The sequence below is a fragment of the Lagenorhynchus albirostris genome, chromosome 3, assembly GCF_949774975.1.
Source record: "Lagenorhynchus albirostris chromosome 3, mLagAlb1.1, whole genome shotgun sequence".
Classification (NCBI taxonomy): Eukaryota; Metazoa; Chordata; class Mammalia; order Artiodactyla; family Delphinidae; genus Lagenorhynchus; species Lagenorhynchus albirostris.
The window spans coordinates 56,376,802-56,391,405 of NC_083097.1; the positions used below are offsets into that span (position 1 = coordinate 56,376,802).

At 41.6% G+C, this 14,604-nt stretch overlaps 2 protein-coding genes across 9 annotated transcripts in view; one reads left to right on the forward strand and one right to left on the reverse strand.

Moving 5' to 3' along the window:
* MRPS27 (mitochondrial ribosomal protein S27) overlaps positions 1-14,604 on the reverse strand; it is a 101,589-nt gene that overhangs the window by 84,432 nt on the left and 2,553 nt on the right. Inside the window, exons 2-3 of one of the 4 annotated variants that reach the window (XM_060143095.1) lie at positions 10,110-10,236; positions 557-634 (exon numbers count right to left, since the gene is read on the reverse strand). Coding sequence is in view for 2 of the 4 variants with exons in the window: in XM_060143093.1 (XP_059999076.1) it covers positions 557-634; positions 7,109-7,181 (151 nt within the window). In the remaining 2 variants the exon portion in view is untranslated. Of the gene's footprint in view, positions 1-556; positions 635-6,949; positions 7,082-7,108; positions 7,193-10,109; positions 10,237-14,604 lie in introns of those variants that run through there. The other 3 variants (XM_060143093.1, XM_060143096.1, XM_060143094.1) reach the window with 3 other exon arrangements.
* The window catches only part of PTCD2 (pentatricopeptide repeat domain 2), a 36,373-nt gene continuing 29,050 nt past the window's right edge, over positions 7,282-14,604 (forward strand). For 3 of the 5 annotated variants that reach the window (XR_009539494.1, XR_009539495.1, XM_060143097.1), the window contains exons 1-3: positions 7,282-7,408; positions 8,699-8,791; positions 12,439-12,568. Coding sequence is in view for 3 of the 5 variants with exons in the window: in XM_060143097.1 (XP_059999080.1) it covers positions 7,294-7,408; positions 8,699-8,791; positions 12,439-12,568 (338 nt within the window). In the remaining 2 variants the exon portion in view is untranslated. Of the gene's footprint in view, positions 7,409-8,698; positions 8,792-11,177; positions 12,054-12,192; positions 12,569-14,604 lie in introns of those variants that run through there. The other 2 variants (XM_060143098.1, XM_060143099.1) reach the window with 2 other exon arrangements.

Consider the following 14,604-nt stretch of genomic DNA (forward strand, 5'->3'; position numbering starts at 1 on the left):
AAATGCTTCTACTAGCCAAATTACAGAGAACTGGACTACCAAAATAACTAAGGATGGTAATGAATCATTAAAGGGAAAAAAAAAGAGGAATCCATAAGATCATACTGATAATAAACAGAGAAAGAAATGGGAGAAAAAGGGTTCTTGCTTACAGTAAATACTGAGTAATAATTAGTAAATGTGGAGGTATTAATGAATTTGGAAAACCATCATTTTGCAACCATCATAGTAAAGATTGATTTTGCAGATAAAACAGTCAGGCTGCATGGTAACTAACTATATGATAAAAATGAACAAAAAACAAGAAAGAAAATAATTGTTTACATAATTCAGGGAGACTAACTGTGAAGGCAAAATGAAACAGAAATTTGCAGGAAAGAAAAAATGATTTTGCCACATGTGAAACAACAGTCTAATTCTTTTTAAGGCTTAAAAATGTGCTTATCTGAATTGGATTATCATAAAAGCATCATTTCACATATATCTCATACGAATATATGATGACAAACATGGAGTGACTAGAAATGACCCACATAATAGCCCGATAAGTACCTACCAAGGTGACAATCTTCTTTTTCTCTTGCTTCCCATTTGTGGCTGTCCACATATGCTGCAGAAAGTAGGCATCTTTTACCTGAGGAAAAAGACAATTTTTTCAACAGGCATAGTTTCACAACAGGTTCAGTTTATATACCTGTTTTATTAAACATATCTTTGCCATATTTTCCATTTACTAGATTATTTAAAGATCTATTATGAAACTGTAACCAACATTACACAGTTTACAATTCAGTTCATGACAACATGCATTCAACCTCTAACAAGCAGAAGATGCAGAAAGCCTGTTAAAATTTCTACCATAACGTTATGAGCAAAAATGTTGCTAATTCTGTTCCTATTACTTTAGGACTAGTAGCCATTTGTTTCCACTAATGCAGAGCCTAGATGAGCCTTAAAACTCCTTCTTAGAACCTAAAATATTTGCTGAACAGCTGTTTAACTCATTAAAAGACTGCTTTATTATTATTAGTCCTAAAAAATTTCCATCTGACTTGGATCAGCATATTTACCCTTATTTCACATAAAGCAAAGAGTAATATCTTACCCGGTAACACAGCACCCCAGTGGTAAATAACAGAAACCTAATAAGCCAAATCTGGTGTAACCCACAAGATGACACCTGTCACAATGACTGGCATACAGCAATGCTCAATAAACATGAGCTCAAGGAATTAATGAGAAAGAATGAATGGCAACCTAAAATTAAAACCTTTTGAGCTTCAAAGACACCATCAAGAAAGGGAAAGAATAACTCAGAATGGGAGGAAATATTTCCAAACCATTTATCTGATCAGGGACTTGTACCCAGAATATATAAATAACTCTTACAACTCAAAATTTAAAAAGACAACCCAGCAGAAAAATGGGCAAAGGATTTAACAGACATTTCTAAAAAAAAAGAAAACACACAGATACATACATACACATAAATACACACACACACACACACACACACACACACACACACACACACGGCCAACAAGTGCATGGAAAGATGTTTAATATCATTTCCCATTAAGGAGATGCAAAATATATTTAAATACAACTTCACACCCACTTAGGATGGGTATAATCAAAAAGGCAGATAATAACAGCTGTTGATAAGGATGTAGAGAAACTAGAAACCTCATGTATTGCTGGTGAGAATGTAAAATGGTGCAGCCACATTGGAAAAGTTCAGCAGTTCTGCAAAATGTTAACATGGAGTTACCAGGTAACCCAGCAATTCCACTCCTAGGTATATACCCAAGAGAAATGAAATCATGTCCACCTAAAAAACTGTACATAAATGTTTGTAGCAATATTATTCATAATAGCCAAAAAGGAAAAATGCAAATATCCATCAATTTATGAATGGCTAAACAAAATAGTATATTCTTATAAAGGAATATTATTCAGCAATAAAAAGAAATTAAGTACTGATACATGCTACAACATGGATGAACCTTGAAAATATTACGCTAAGGAAAAAGAAGCCAATCACAAAAGACTACGTATTATGTCATTCCATTTATATGAAATGTCCACAATCGGCAAATCTAGAGACAGAAAGCAGCTTATTGGTTGCCTAGATCTGGAGGGTAGACAGGCAGAAAAACCTGGGTGGAAATGGGGAGTGACTGCTAATGAGTATGGATTTTTTTTGAAGTGATGAAAATGTCCTAAATTGATTGTGGTGATGGCTGCTGTACAACCCTGTGTATATACAAAAATACATTCAACATTAAATTGACTACTTTAAATGGGTGAATTGTATGTGAACTAAATCTAAATAAAGCTGTTTAAAAAAACTGAAAAGGAATGAATGGCAGACTATTACCTGAAGGTCATAGCAGACCATAAACCAAACACAACTAGAAGGCATGGGAGCCGATTAAGCACAGTATTTGCATGCTATTGTTATTCTCTATCCGTCTCCCAACTAAAACAAATACAAACACGTCTGTGTGTTTATACACAAGACCAGTCCCTCCCTTGCCTTCAGCAGAGGTTGGGTCAGACCTTTACTAGAATAGTATGTCTAAATTTGAAGTCTAAAGTTTAAGCAATGAAGCAATAATATTAAAAGCTGTCAAAGACTGCCTCAAAGGGGAACTAAGATATTTCTTAAAAATAGTAACTATTAAAAAGTGCCTGCATTTCAGATGGATTTTTTTTTTAAATGATTAGATGTTTGGAACTTAGAATACATTTTTCATACAAATGATGTTATAAATTGTCAGTTACATTCCTAGATCTGTCAAGAAGGATGAACAAAATGTAACGGCATTGATGGCATGACATTAGGTGTGTAGCTGCACACTAGGTCAGGAGTGAGCAGACCTGAGATTTAGTTTGAGTTTTACCAGCTGGTAGAAAACTTCAGACCGTGCAGTTGTAAGTGAAGGAACTGGCCGGGTGATATTTAAGGTCTCTGCATGCTCCAACAGTCTGACATAGAACCAAAACAATCAGTTCAGATAACCCATTCATAATTTACTGTAGCATTTCTATGCAAACTGAATTCCAATTTCTAAAACCAGGTAGATCTCTCCTTTCTGTGGGAAACAAGGGCAGCCCTTTTCCACGTGAGCATGAGCTCAGGAGAGGGCTGTTAACCTATATACTCCAGGATACCAGTGACTTAAATATTCTCTATTCGTTGTTATTACATTCTCTTACTTATTCTCTATTTCTTCTCCTAGCATATGTTTTATTCTAGCATAAGAAATCAGCCCTCCTTGTTCTAAAGTCAGAAAAGACAATTATCTAGAATTATGTTCATGAGTTTTGAACTGGGAGACAAAAAGCAGAGGAGGTGATGGTGGGGAAAGACAGGAGTGCCAGAATGCTGTGTGCAGTTGTTCAAGGAGATCACATGACCGAAAACAAAATTAGAACTAGTAAATTTACAAAAGATAAGCCCAGTAACTTTCATATATATATGAACTTTTAAATGTTTGCTTTATAAGAAAGTAACCAGGGTTTCCCTGGTGGCGCAGTGGTTAAGAGTCCACCTGCCGATGCAGGGGACACGGGTTTGTGTCCCGGTCTGGGAAGATCCCACATGCCGCGGAGCGGCTGGGCCCGTGAGCCATGGCCGCTGAGCCTGCGCGTCCGGAGCCTGTGCTCCGCAACGGGAGAGGCCACAACAGTGAGAGGCCCGCGTACCGGGGGAAAAAAAAAAAAGTAACCAGTAATCATTTTCCACCTCCATTGAGGATACAGTGAAAGGAAATAGGTATAAGGATAAAGAATTTAAATTTGGCAAGTGGAAAATCTTCCTAATAGAAACCAATGACAAACATAGGAATGAGTTACCAAGTGGGGTAGGCAGAATAATGTCCCCCCCCAAAAGATGTCCATGTCCTAGTCCCCAGAACCTGTGAATATTAGGGTACATGAGAAAGGGGGATTAAGGTGACAGATGGAATTAAGATTAGCACATCAGCTGATCTTAAAATGAGAAGACTGTCCTGGGTTGTCCAGGTGGGCTCAGGGTTTGTTTGTTTGGCCACACTGCACAGCATGTGGGATCAAACCAGGGATCAAACCCGAGCCCCCTGCACTGGAAGCGCAGAGTCTTAATGACTGGACTGCCAGGGAAGTCCAGGTGGGCTCAATATAATCACAGGTCCTTAAAAAGTGGAAGAGGGAGACAGGTTGTTAGTGTGATGCATGAAAGACAGAGGTATATAAGAAGCACCTGACTTGCCACTGCTCGCTTTGAAGATGTCTGAGAAAGGGACGATGAGCCAAAGAATGCAGGTGGTCTCCAGAAGATGGAAAAGACTAGGGAAACAGATTCACCCCAGAGATTCCTAAAGGGAATACACCCCTTTCAACACCTTGACTTTAGCACAAAAAGACTCTGTATCAGACTTCTGGCCTATAGAATAGTAAGGTAATAAATCTACGTTGTTTTAAGCCACCAAATTTGTGGTAGTTTGTTACAGCAGCAACAGGAAATTACTACACCTTCAGACAGACAGACATTTCATTATCTGTAAACCTTTTAAAGTAGGGTATTCATCTTGCTGAGATACTTTTAAATGACATCATTTAAAGTTTTTCCCATCTCTGTATGGTAGTTGAGGGGTTTGTATATTAACGTTAAAACCAAAGAATTTCTATGAAGCCAGACAGGACATTAAGTGGACAATGGCAAAATGGAAAATCTAGATCACCTTCTCAAACCTAATGTCCATATGAATCTTGATAAAATGCAGATTCTGATCAGTAGGTCTGGGGTGGGAACAGAGATTCTGCATTTCTAAAAGTTTCCAGGTAATGATAATGATGTTGACCCTCAGATAACATTGAGATAACGAGGGAACAGGATGTTATCAGCCTCACAAGTTTAGATCTGAGTCCGTTTAATCCCACTCCGTATATGCCACCCAAGAGCATATATATACCCTTCTTGAACCTGCTAACCCTTCAGCCAGTCAACTTTACGAGCAACAATATTCTAAGATAACTCTCCACTAAAAAGCAAATATCTCCCCTGCTTAATTCTGAAAAGATACCTCCATGGACCAGAATTTCAAAGTTTAGTAAATACTTATTTATTAAAAACTTACTTATTTTATAGTTAATTTGGCCTTTGGTAAAATGTCTCCAAACATGTTCTCCATCCAAAGGGAAGCAGTGTGATTGTGAACACAGATAGGCTTTAGAGTCACAAAGTCTAAGTGTGAATCCTAGCTTTGCTATAAAAAATTTTATAAAAATGTGGGCAAGTTACACCAGGTCTCTGAGCCTCTTTCTTCATATGTAAAACAGGGAAATACTATATAATTTAAATAAGGGCATATATTAAGTACCTAGCCTTATGTCCACTATGTAGTAAGTGCCCAAAAAGTTTCCCTCTCTAGCCTCTTCATATACTGAAGTCACTTTTTCAGTTCATCTCAATAAACCTTTCTCTCATCCTCTTGATCACTCTAGTTGCCCTTATCCATTATGTTGTAGGGAGCATCAGTGGAAGCACTGAAGTATTCCAAATACTGATTGGTCCTCAGTTTGTACAAATTTTTTCTTCTTTTATCTGGTAATGGTTCAAAATGTTTTGATGACTTAAAGCTCCTTATCAAACCCCCAGTGGTCCATAATGTACTATCCTACATACTTATATCACTTGCCTTATACACTTCAGTTCCTGATTTCAAGACTCCTTTCATCTGTGGCCTAACCCCCTGCTTGTGCAATATAACTTTCTGTAATGAAGGAGATGTTCAATTCTGAACTGTTCAATACAGCAGCCACTAGCCACAGGTGTCTACTGAGCACTTAAAATGTAGCTAATGTGACTAAAGAACAGCATTTTTAAATTTAAACTAATTTAAATAGCCATGTGTAGCTTCCGGCTATGTCAATGGAACAGCACAGGTGTAACCTATCATGAGCACACCATTTCAAACTACGATCAAAATGCTCACTGGAAATTCTCTCAATTCACCTTTATCTAATTTCCATTCCCCTGTTAGTATGACTGCCCCCGAATATCCTAAGCAACTATGATACTTTCCCTGATAGACAATCCAAGGTCTTGTTTAAATTGAAAAGCATTTACTAACAACATAAGTAAACAAGCTAGTAAATAGCTACAACAGTTAATTCTTACTGAGGTGCCAAGTACTGTGCAGACAGCTTTACCTAATGTGTGGCATGAAACATTTTCATTAGCTAGGTCAATCAGTTAATTCTCAGAAAACTTCTGGTGGCCAGCTATAAGGTTTCACGTTGATATTTAAAGGCGTGTGGGCAAAACTGTATGTGTTGCTTTTTAACAGGGGCTAGAGGAGGTATGTTGGAAAGAGGAGATAATAGGCATTGGAAAAATCAACTGTGATTATTGTATTTTAATCATATAATCAGATATGTATTTTAATCATATAATCAGATACATCTGTCAGGATTTAGCTTCTGTGAATTAAAAAAGTTTTTCCCAATGTCTTCATCAGCAGGTCCTGTAAACAGGCTTTGAGTGAGCCGTCATTCATTCGGGTATCAAAGTACTTTAAAAGTAACTATTAGCATTTATTGTCTGAACGGAAAACTTGGGCAAAGAAAAGTCAATCAAAAGTTGCGCCCAAGGTCATCAGGTAAACTGAGATTAGTAAGAAATTCCTTCACCAAGTGAAAACCAAGGGTCTGGCCACACGTCAGGTGTTGAGGAGAACGTTTATGAGTTTCCCTCTAAGGAAACTCAACAGGGAGGGAAATTTCATAGCCCCAGGGGGGACACATTTGGGCTTTTCACGGGCAGCAAAGAGATGACCACCCTCACACACAAACCCGGCAAATCATACGCAAAAGCTCTCATGCCCGGACTTCCTCTGCTCTTCACACCTTTGGATAGGCAGACACTATTGGTTTAGGGAAGGAGATGGGTCATAGACCTTACCTCCCCTCTCTGTGCTACCAAACACCTCCATGGGTTTCTCCAGCAACTAGATCCCAGAAGCATTTCCTCTCCCCTTAAAAGCCCACTGCTCCCTTTACTCAAGGAACAGAGTTCTCAGGGGCCTAATGAAGCAGCCCCACGAAGGTAGCAGCCACCAACCTGTCAGGGAGAGCTGAGGCAGCGACACTTTCCGCGCCCAGAGAATGCCGCGCCGCACCACGCGGACCGCCATCTTGGAGCATACCAAAGGAATGACCGGTAGGGGGACTGCGGGCGGAGGAAAGGCTAGGCAACAGTCCACGCTCCCCCCCCCGGCTCCCGCAGTTGGTACAGCCCGGAACAGTATGGCGGCCGCCTTTCTGCCCCCGAAGCAAGTCTTACCGCTGCAGGTGCTGCGGAGTTTAGTGCATCCAGGGTTGGGAGGCTTGGGCTCCACCTGCAGCCGCTGCCCTCTCGGAGGTATCCTAGGCCTCGGGCCGTGAAGGAGGGGAGGGATGGGACAGAAGGGAGCTTTACACCTCAGCGGGCATCTCTTTGGAGAAATAACGGCGCCTCACTCAGGGGCCTAGAGCAATCGAGCATGCACTTGCCCTCTGCACGTGGGTACAGTGGTGGCCTCTGGATGTCGTGGACGCCCGTGTGCCTGGGAATCAAAGGACAGATGGGCTGGGCTCTTGACCTGGGGACTGTAGTATTCCCTCGGATGGAGCTGTGCTGCGCCCCGGGAACACCTCCTCCCCCTTGGGTGTACTGTCCTGCAGAGTTTGGGAGGGGAGGTCAAAGACTATGAGATTGGAGTCCAGCTCTGTAGCGAACAGTTTGAAAGACTCTGAGCAGGTTTCTTTATTTGTAAAATTATCCCTTAATATCTTTTTGAAAATGATTAAATTTGAAGATGCTGGTGAGTGATAATATTTAACACTTCGTGTCAGGCTTTCCTGTAATACATTTTACATACATTCATTCCTTTTCTCCTCACATCACCCAGTGAGAGAGGTACTATTCTTCATTTACAGAGGAGGAAACCGCAAAGCTAAGTAATTTGCCCAAGGTTAGAGGGAACTGGTAGAGAAAGGGTTTGAACACAGGCAGTCCTACTGTAACCCCTTCTCTGGACTGCCTCTCTAGAAATCAGCAATTTTTGTTGTTACATTGTTACTGTAGTACACAGAGCTCTTGTAGTGGATGGTTCTTTGGCCAAGCTCCAGTTCATGCACAGCCGAGCATCCTAAAGAAATGATGTTTCCTCAACTGATCATTTCTGCTAAGTTGTGGTCAGTGATTCCTGATGTATCTAGAGGATACCAAGAGTCCAAATATGAGAGGCCATAACGCCTCATTTCACAAACTGTCGACAGTCCTGGAAATTCCAATGGTCACACTATAGCTTTTTCCCCTACCCTATATGCTTCTACCTGTTTAAACCAAATCTAGATATACCAGTTTTGCTGTCTGTCTTTCAGATCCCAAATTCCTGTCTACCCATCCCCATACCCAGTTAATCACTAGCTCCTTTCACACACACACACACACAGACAAAACTTGTCTTGTGGAGGATTTGCATTCTTTGGTACTTTGGACATTTTTTTCCCCACCAGGGTGACTATTCTATTTGTACCTGTCTAGGTGGGTTATTTATACTAACTGAAGATAAGATCAGTTATTAGAAAGAGATAGTCAAGCTCTACACATTATTTGCTAAGTATAAAACAGTCAAAATGATTTTACTTTCTTTTCTCTGATTTTTAGCTAAAAGATATCTACTTACAGATAATATTGTGAAATTAAAGGACTTTCAGCATAAGAAGGTGGCTGTTGCATGTAATCTTCCTGGCACCAAAGGTAATCAAATCTATTTCATTACTTCTTTCATTGACCTGTCATTAAACTTCCCTCTGTCTTTATCCCTGTTCAGTCTCTTCTTCAATGACCTTATCTCACAGAAGAAACTGAGATGATTTATTCTTAGTTTCTTAGTCTGACCTTGCATGCCCCTTTCACCTCACTCTGTTACTGCAGAGTCTACCGCTCTTCTCTTGTCCCTTCTCCCAGGACCCCAGAGAAATACTAAACCTAGTGCTGCAACCAGTCCTCTAGATCAGTGCCACTCAAAGTGAGGTTCAAGGATTAGCAGCAAGTGAGAGGTGGATAGAAATGCCAAATCTCGGGCCCCAGACAATTTGTCTGCAAAATAAAGTCTGAGGGCTTCCCTGGTGGCGCAGTGGTTGAGAGTCCGCCTGCTGATGCAGGGGACACGGGTTCGTGCCCCGGTCCGGGAAGATCCCAAATGCCGTGTAGTGGCTGGGCCCATGAGCCATGGCCGCTGAGCCTGCGCGTCCGGAGCCTGTGCTCCACAATGGGAGAGGCCACAACAGTTAGAGGCCCACGTACCGCAAAAAAAAATAATAAGAAAAAATAAAGTCTGAGAAGAACTGCTCCACATGACTGGCTTTCAGACTTCTTGATGCCACCCTCAGTAAAAAATACAATTTGCATTGCATCTCCAGTATACATATATATATCTATAGATAAATGAGATAAAATGAAACAAAAAATGTATGATGATGCATTTTCATATTTTCTACTGTGTGCTGGAAGAATCAGTAGACTAAACCAAAGGTTTCTTTAAAAAACCAGCAAAACATTGATAACTGTTGAGGCTGGGTGATGGGCACGTGGGAGGTGCCCATCTCTAATTTTAGGTATGTTTGAAAATTTTTATTGTAAAAAGCTAAAAACTCGTCACCACCACCCTACGTCCTATTCCCTTTCAGCATCTGAGAAATCTTGTTGCATTCATTCCCACTTCTCCTGCACGTTGAGTTTTTCCCAGTACTTCAGATTCCTTTAGAAACACAGCAAGCCTCTCCTCTTTTTTTGTTTTTTTTTTTGTTTTCTTTTTGTTTTTTTTTTTTTGTTTTTTTTGCGGTACGCGGGCCTCTCACTGTCGTGGCCTCTCCCGTTGCGGAGCACAGGCTCCGGACACGCAGGCTCAGCGGCCATGGCTCATGGGCCCAGCCGCTCTGCGGCATGTGGGATCTTCCCGGACCGGGGCACGAACCCATGTCCCCTGCATCGGCAGGCAGACTCTCAACCACTGCGCCACCAGGGAAGCCCTCTCCTCTTTTTTAATAACAACTCTTTTGTTTGTCCTACTTACTTTTCCAGCTTTCCTCCTTCTCACTGTCAGATGTTTGTGAGCACCTAATGAACACTCCTTGCTTCTTATCTCTCCAGAAAGCAGTCTTCCTTCACTGGTCCGCTATCATGCTGTTGTACAAAACCACCTACAGAACAAGAAGATAAGAGTGACGGAAAATAGATTAATCTTCACTTTAGTAGACTCAATCTAGATTTTACTTCAGTCTTTTCTTCTTACCCCAGGTCGTCTGGAGCTCTGTAAAGTTTGCAGTTAGGGCTTCGTGTCACTATCTAGTTGTTATTCCAGTTGTCATAGTCTTTCTAAGGCTGTGACAGTCGTGCATGTGTTCTAAAAGGCAATTAATATAATGAATGCCAATCTACTCCACTGTCAGGTATTTATAAAATCCTGTCCACATTTCATCATTATAAGAACCCACAATGGTACTCTGTTATATACCACATCATGTACAAACTTGCCCCTTCCCTCCAGCTTCCTAGCTCTTCCACAGTGGATCTCACCCTTTCTAGAACCAGTGTGATTTCCTGTTAATCTAGTCACGGTCTCCCCTCACCACCTTTTCCCCCAGTTCTGTGCTTTTTCTCATGCTGATTCCCATACCGATAGTTCCCCAGCCCCTCAGCTTTGCCAACCCTACTCAGCCCCTTCCTTCCTCTCTGGTACCTCTCCACTTGCACCAGACCTGGTCTGTTTCTGCTGCCCTGATTTCTCTCTTCTCTCCTGTTATGTTTATACTGTCACATGTCACCTACTCTGTCATTATTTTCAGGTAGCTTTATATAGATATATCTTGTCTTCTCAAATAGACTCTAAGCTCTTTCAGGGTAGGAACCATACCTTATCCTTCCTTGTGTCTCTCACACAAAGAAGGATACCTCTGACTATAATATACGATAAGCACTTAATTTTGATGGATTTGTTTTAAAATACAAATTACATCTGTTGAAATTTTGGACTTATTAAGTATTAAGAAGTACAAGATGTAAAGACGTCCCATTAAAGTCTTTTAGCTTGGAAATTGTTTAGAAATATTTAATAGAATAAATCCTCGTGACAGAGGAATGAAAATAAGAACAATATGTCTGTGATCTCCTAGCAGTTACTACACGCTGGGCCCTGTGCTAAGTCCTTTACGTACATTATCTCAGGATGACCCCACGAGGTAGGTATCATGTCCCTCACTTCACACATGAGTCTTGTCTCAGAGACAGGCCTCCCCAGATCTCCCCATAGCATGCAAGTGGCAGAGCCCAGATTTCAGCTCATGTCTTCCCAACTCTAAAACCTTTAACCATTACACGATTCTGCAAATAGAGATTGGAGGGTCCGTTGCATTAATTCAAACCTAATGGACCTTCTTTTCTTGTAAATCAAGAGCAGTGTCTGCCTCAGCTTCCCGATCTTGTGTTTTTAATGTATATTGTGCCATCCCTTTAAGCAGCATTCCTTCGGAGCTCTGGGCCTTGGAACAAATCCTGTAGACTTTCGCAGCTTCTGATACTGAGAACAGCCCTGTCTTCTGGAAAGCAGATGTTTGCTTGGTGGCTGCCTTGCATCTCACCCTACGTTCTGCCAAAAATACAGTCCCTTCCTAATGCCAAGAAGCAGTGTTTCCTGTTGGTGTTTGATTGTCTCCACAGTTGATCAGATACAAGACAAGGGACATAGAGCGTGATCACCTTGAAATGATTCTATCACTAAAAGAGGTTTGCTGCTGTTGGGAGGACTCTTTTACCCCCTGTGCCTTATGCAGTACTGTGGCATGCTTTCTAACAACTGAGTAGAGAGGGACCAGGAGGAATGAAAAAGTGGTAAAACTGAATCAAGTGAAAAAGACTTGAAGTACTCCTGGATCATGTGAGTCATCCGTTGTGGGCTGACGGCATTTTCCTTTCAGTTTTCCTGCTAGGTGCCCTGCCAACTGATGGTTTGGATATCTTGGTTAGTTTTTTTTTCTCATGCGTCACCTGTAGATACGGTTCTTTGGGCTAAGCCTCTGGGACGTTAGTTCTCCAACTTTACGGTGCATAAGCATCACCCAGGTAATCAAAAATGCACATTCTTGTGCTCCTCCTCCCAGAGTTTCTGTGTTGGGAAGTCTGGAGTGAGGTCTGGACCTGCGCCCTGTGACAGATTCGCTGCTTCATACACCACGTCTGACACTCTGCTCTCGAGACCAGCCAGTGACGGGAGCTGCGTGGCCGTGAGCCCCCCTCAGTGGCTCTTTGCATTGTGCCAGGTTCTAGCCTCCCCTTCTCCCTGAGGTCAGCCTCCTGACGGTCTGAGACAGCCTAAGTGATGGCCACCACACTGTGCTTTCTTCCAGAAACCTATTTGAGAAACTTGGAAGAGAAACTGACGCAGAATAAGCTCATCTTGAAAGAGGAGTTGAGAACCTTACTTCATTTGTGTGAGTGCTGGGACGATGTGGAGCTGGCTAAAAATGTCATTTACAGGTGAGGCATTTCCTTAAAATCCTGCCAGCCTTTGTCTTTTCCTACTCTCTCCTTTTTCCTGAGCAATCTCATCTACCTCCAAGATTTCAGCTCTCACCTCTAAACTGGTGACTTCCCAATCTCTTGTCCAGATGCCTGCCCTGAGCTCCACCATTTATATTCATTCATTCATTCAGCAAACACTTATTGGGTTCCTACATGCCAGGTGCCGAAGATAGCAAAACAGATAATTCATGCCCCAGGAGATCACCAACCTCTTCACCAAGTCCACTTACGTGTTCCCAAGGTCTTCACATTCAACCTACACAGATTTCTTCCTCTTGCTGTGTTTGCTGTCACACTGACCAGTCATTCTTTCCCCCGATCTCATTTGCCCTCCTCCTGCGTCTGCTCCGCGGTGTCTCTCATCCCTAGCCGTCCTCTCTCTGTCCCCATTACCAGTGTCTTAGCTCAGGCCTCACGCCTCTCACTTGGATCACTTCAGTGGACTCCGAACTAGCCTCCCCCCTACAGGCTTATGCCTGTTACGTTCACTGTCTCTGATCCCTTATCAGACTTCCCCATGCCAGCAGGAACTCATATGTAATCACAATCTGCTGTTAGGAAACCGAGCAAAGGTGTCACTTGGGAGCAGGATGGCACCAAATCAACAGCTTCCTTTCACCATTCTTTAAAGATACATTTCTATACATGAAGCTGCATTTATACTGTACATTTACAGAGAAAAATACGACGTATTCATATATGGAATACTGGAAGAATATATACCGTAAGTTAACCATGGTTCTTTGAAACATTATATTTTTTGTTCGTCTAAATGTGTACTTTTCTGATTTCTCAAACTTGTCTTTAAGGGACATTATTAATTTTATAATGTGAAAAAATTAATGTTATTTTTTAAAAGGAAAAGAAAAACAGAATTACGCAAATTTCATTGAAACTTTGAAAAACACGAAAAAGTAGAAAGAATACTGCATACATCACACAGTTTGCTGTTTCGATTGTCTCTTGCTGCATAACAAACGACACCAGAACTTAATGACTTAAAATGATGACTGATTATTATTTCTCATAACTCTGTTGGTCAGGAACTGGGGCCGGTCTCAGCTGGGCAGTTCTTATTGTTATCAGCTGAAGTCACCTGCACACCTGCAGTCAGCTTGGTAGGCTGAGCCGGGAGGTCCGAGAAGGCTTCGCTTGCGTTTCTGAAGCCTCAGTGCCCCTGCATGCAGCCCCTCCCCCCGCTGGTAGAATCTCACTGCTCACGAGTCCAGCCTGAGCTGCACTAGCGCACAGCACACGTGGAAGCTGCAGGCCTTGTGGAGCTGCCGAGGATTGGCACGTCTTCACTCCCGTCCCATTCTCTTGGTCAGGGCAAGTTAGCGGCCAGCCCCGATCCACGGGGAGGGGAAAGGATTCCACCTCTGGAAGGACGGAGCTGCATACACATACAGGGAGGAATGATGGCGGCCAACTTTGGGGCCTGTCTACCACATCCAAGAAACCACTGTTAATATTTTGATACATTTTCTCACTGATTTTTTTTCATGCAAAGATTTTGAGGTTTAGGTAGGGTTTATTTTACATAGTTGTAGTTATTTACTGTGTATATAAAATGATATTTTCTTGTTTTCTAATTAGCATTGTAGCATAAATGTTTTTGCCTGTTAATACTCTAGGAATCATATTTTAATGGCTATACACTGTTTGATTATAGGTTAGGTATTTTAATTAACTGTGCCCCTATTGTTGAACATCTAAATTATTTCTAATTTTTCACCAGGATAAATAATGCCATGATGAGCAAACTCTGTGCATAAAATTTATTCTTTATTTCCTTTTGGGGCTCGGAGGGCATGCACCTTTTAAAGCTTGTCAATACAGACTGCCAGATTATTTTCCAAAAGGGATTATGCTAATTCACAGTCACACTATATCTGCAAACCTAAACCTGCTATTTCAGTTTCATACAGTTGAATCATTTGAGACCCTCTGGCTCGTTTTACTCTCAGTTTTCTTTTTACTACCCAAAGCTA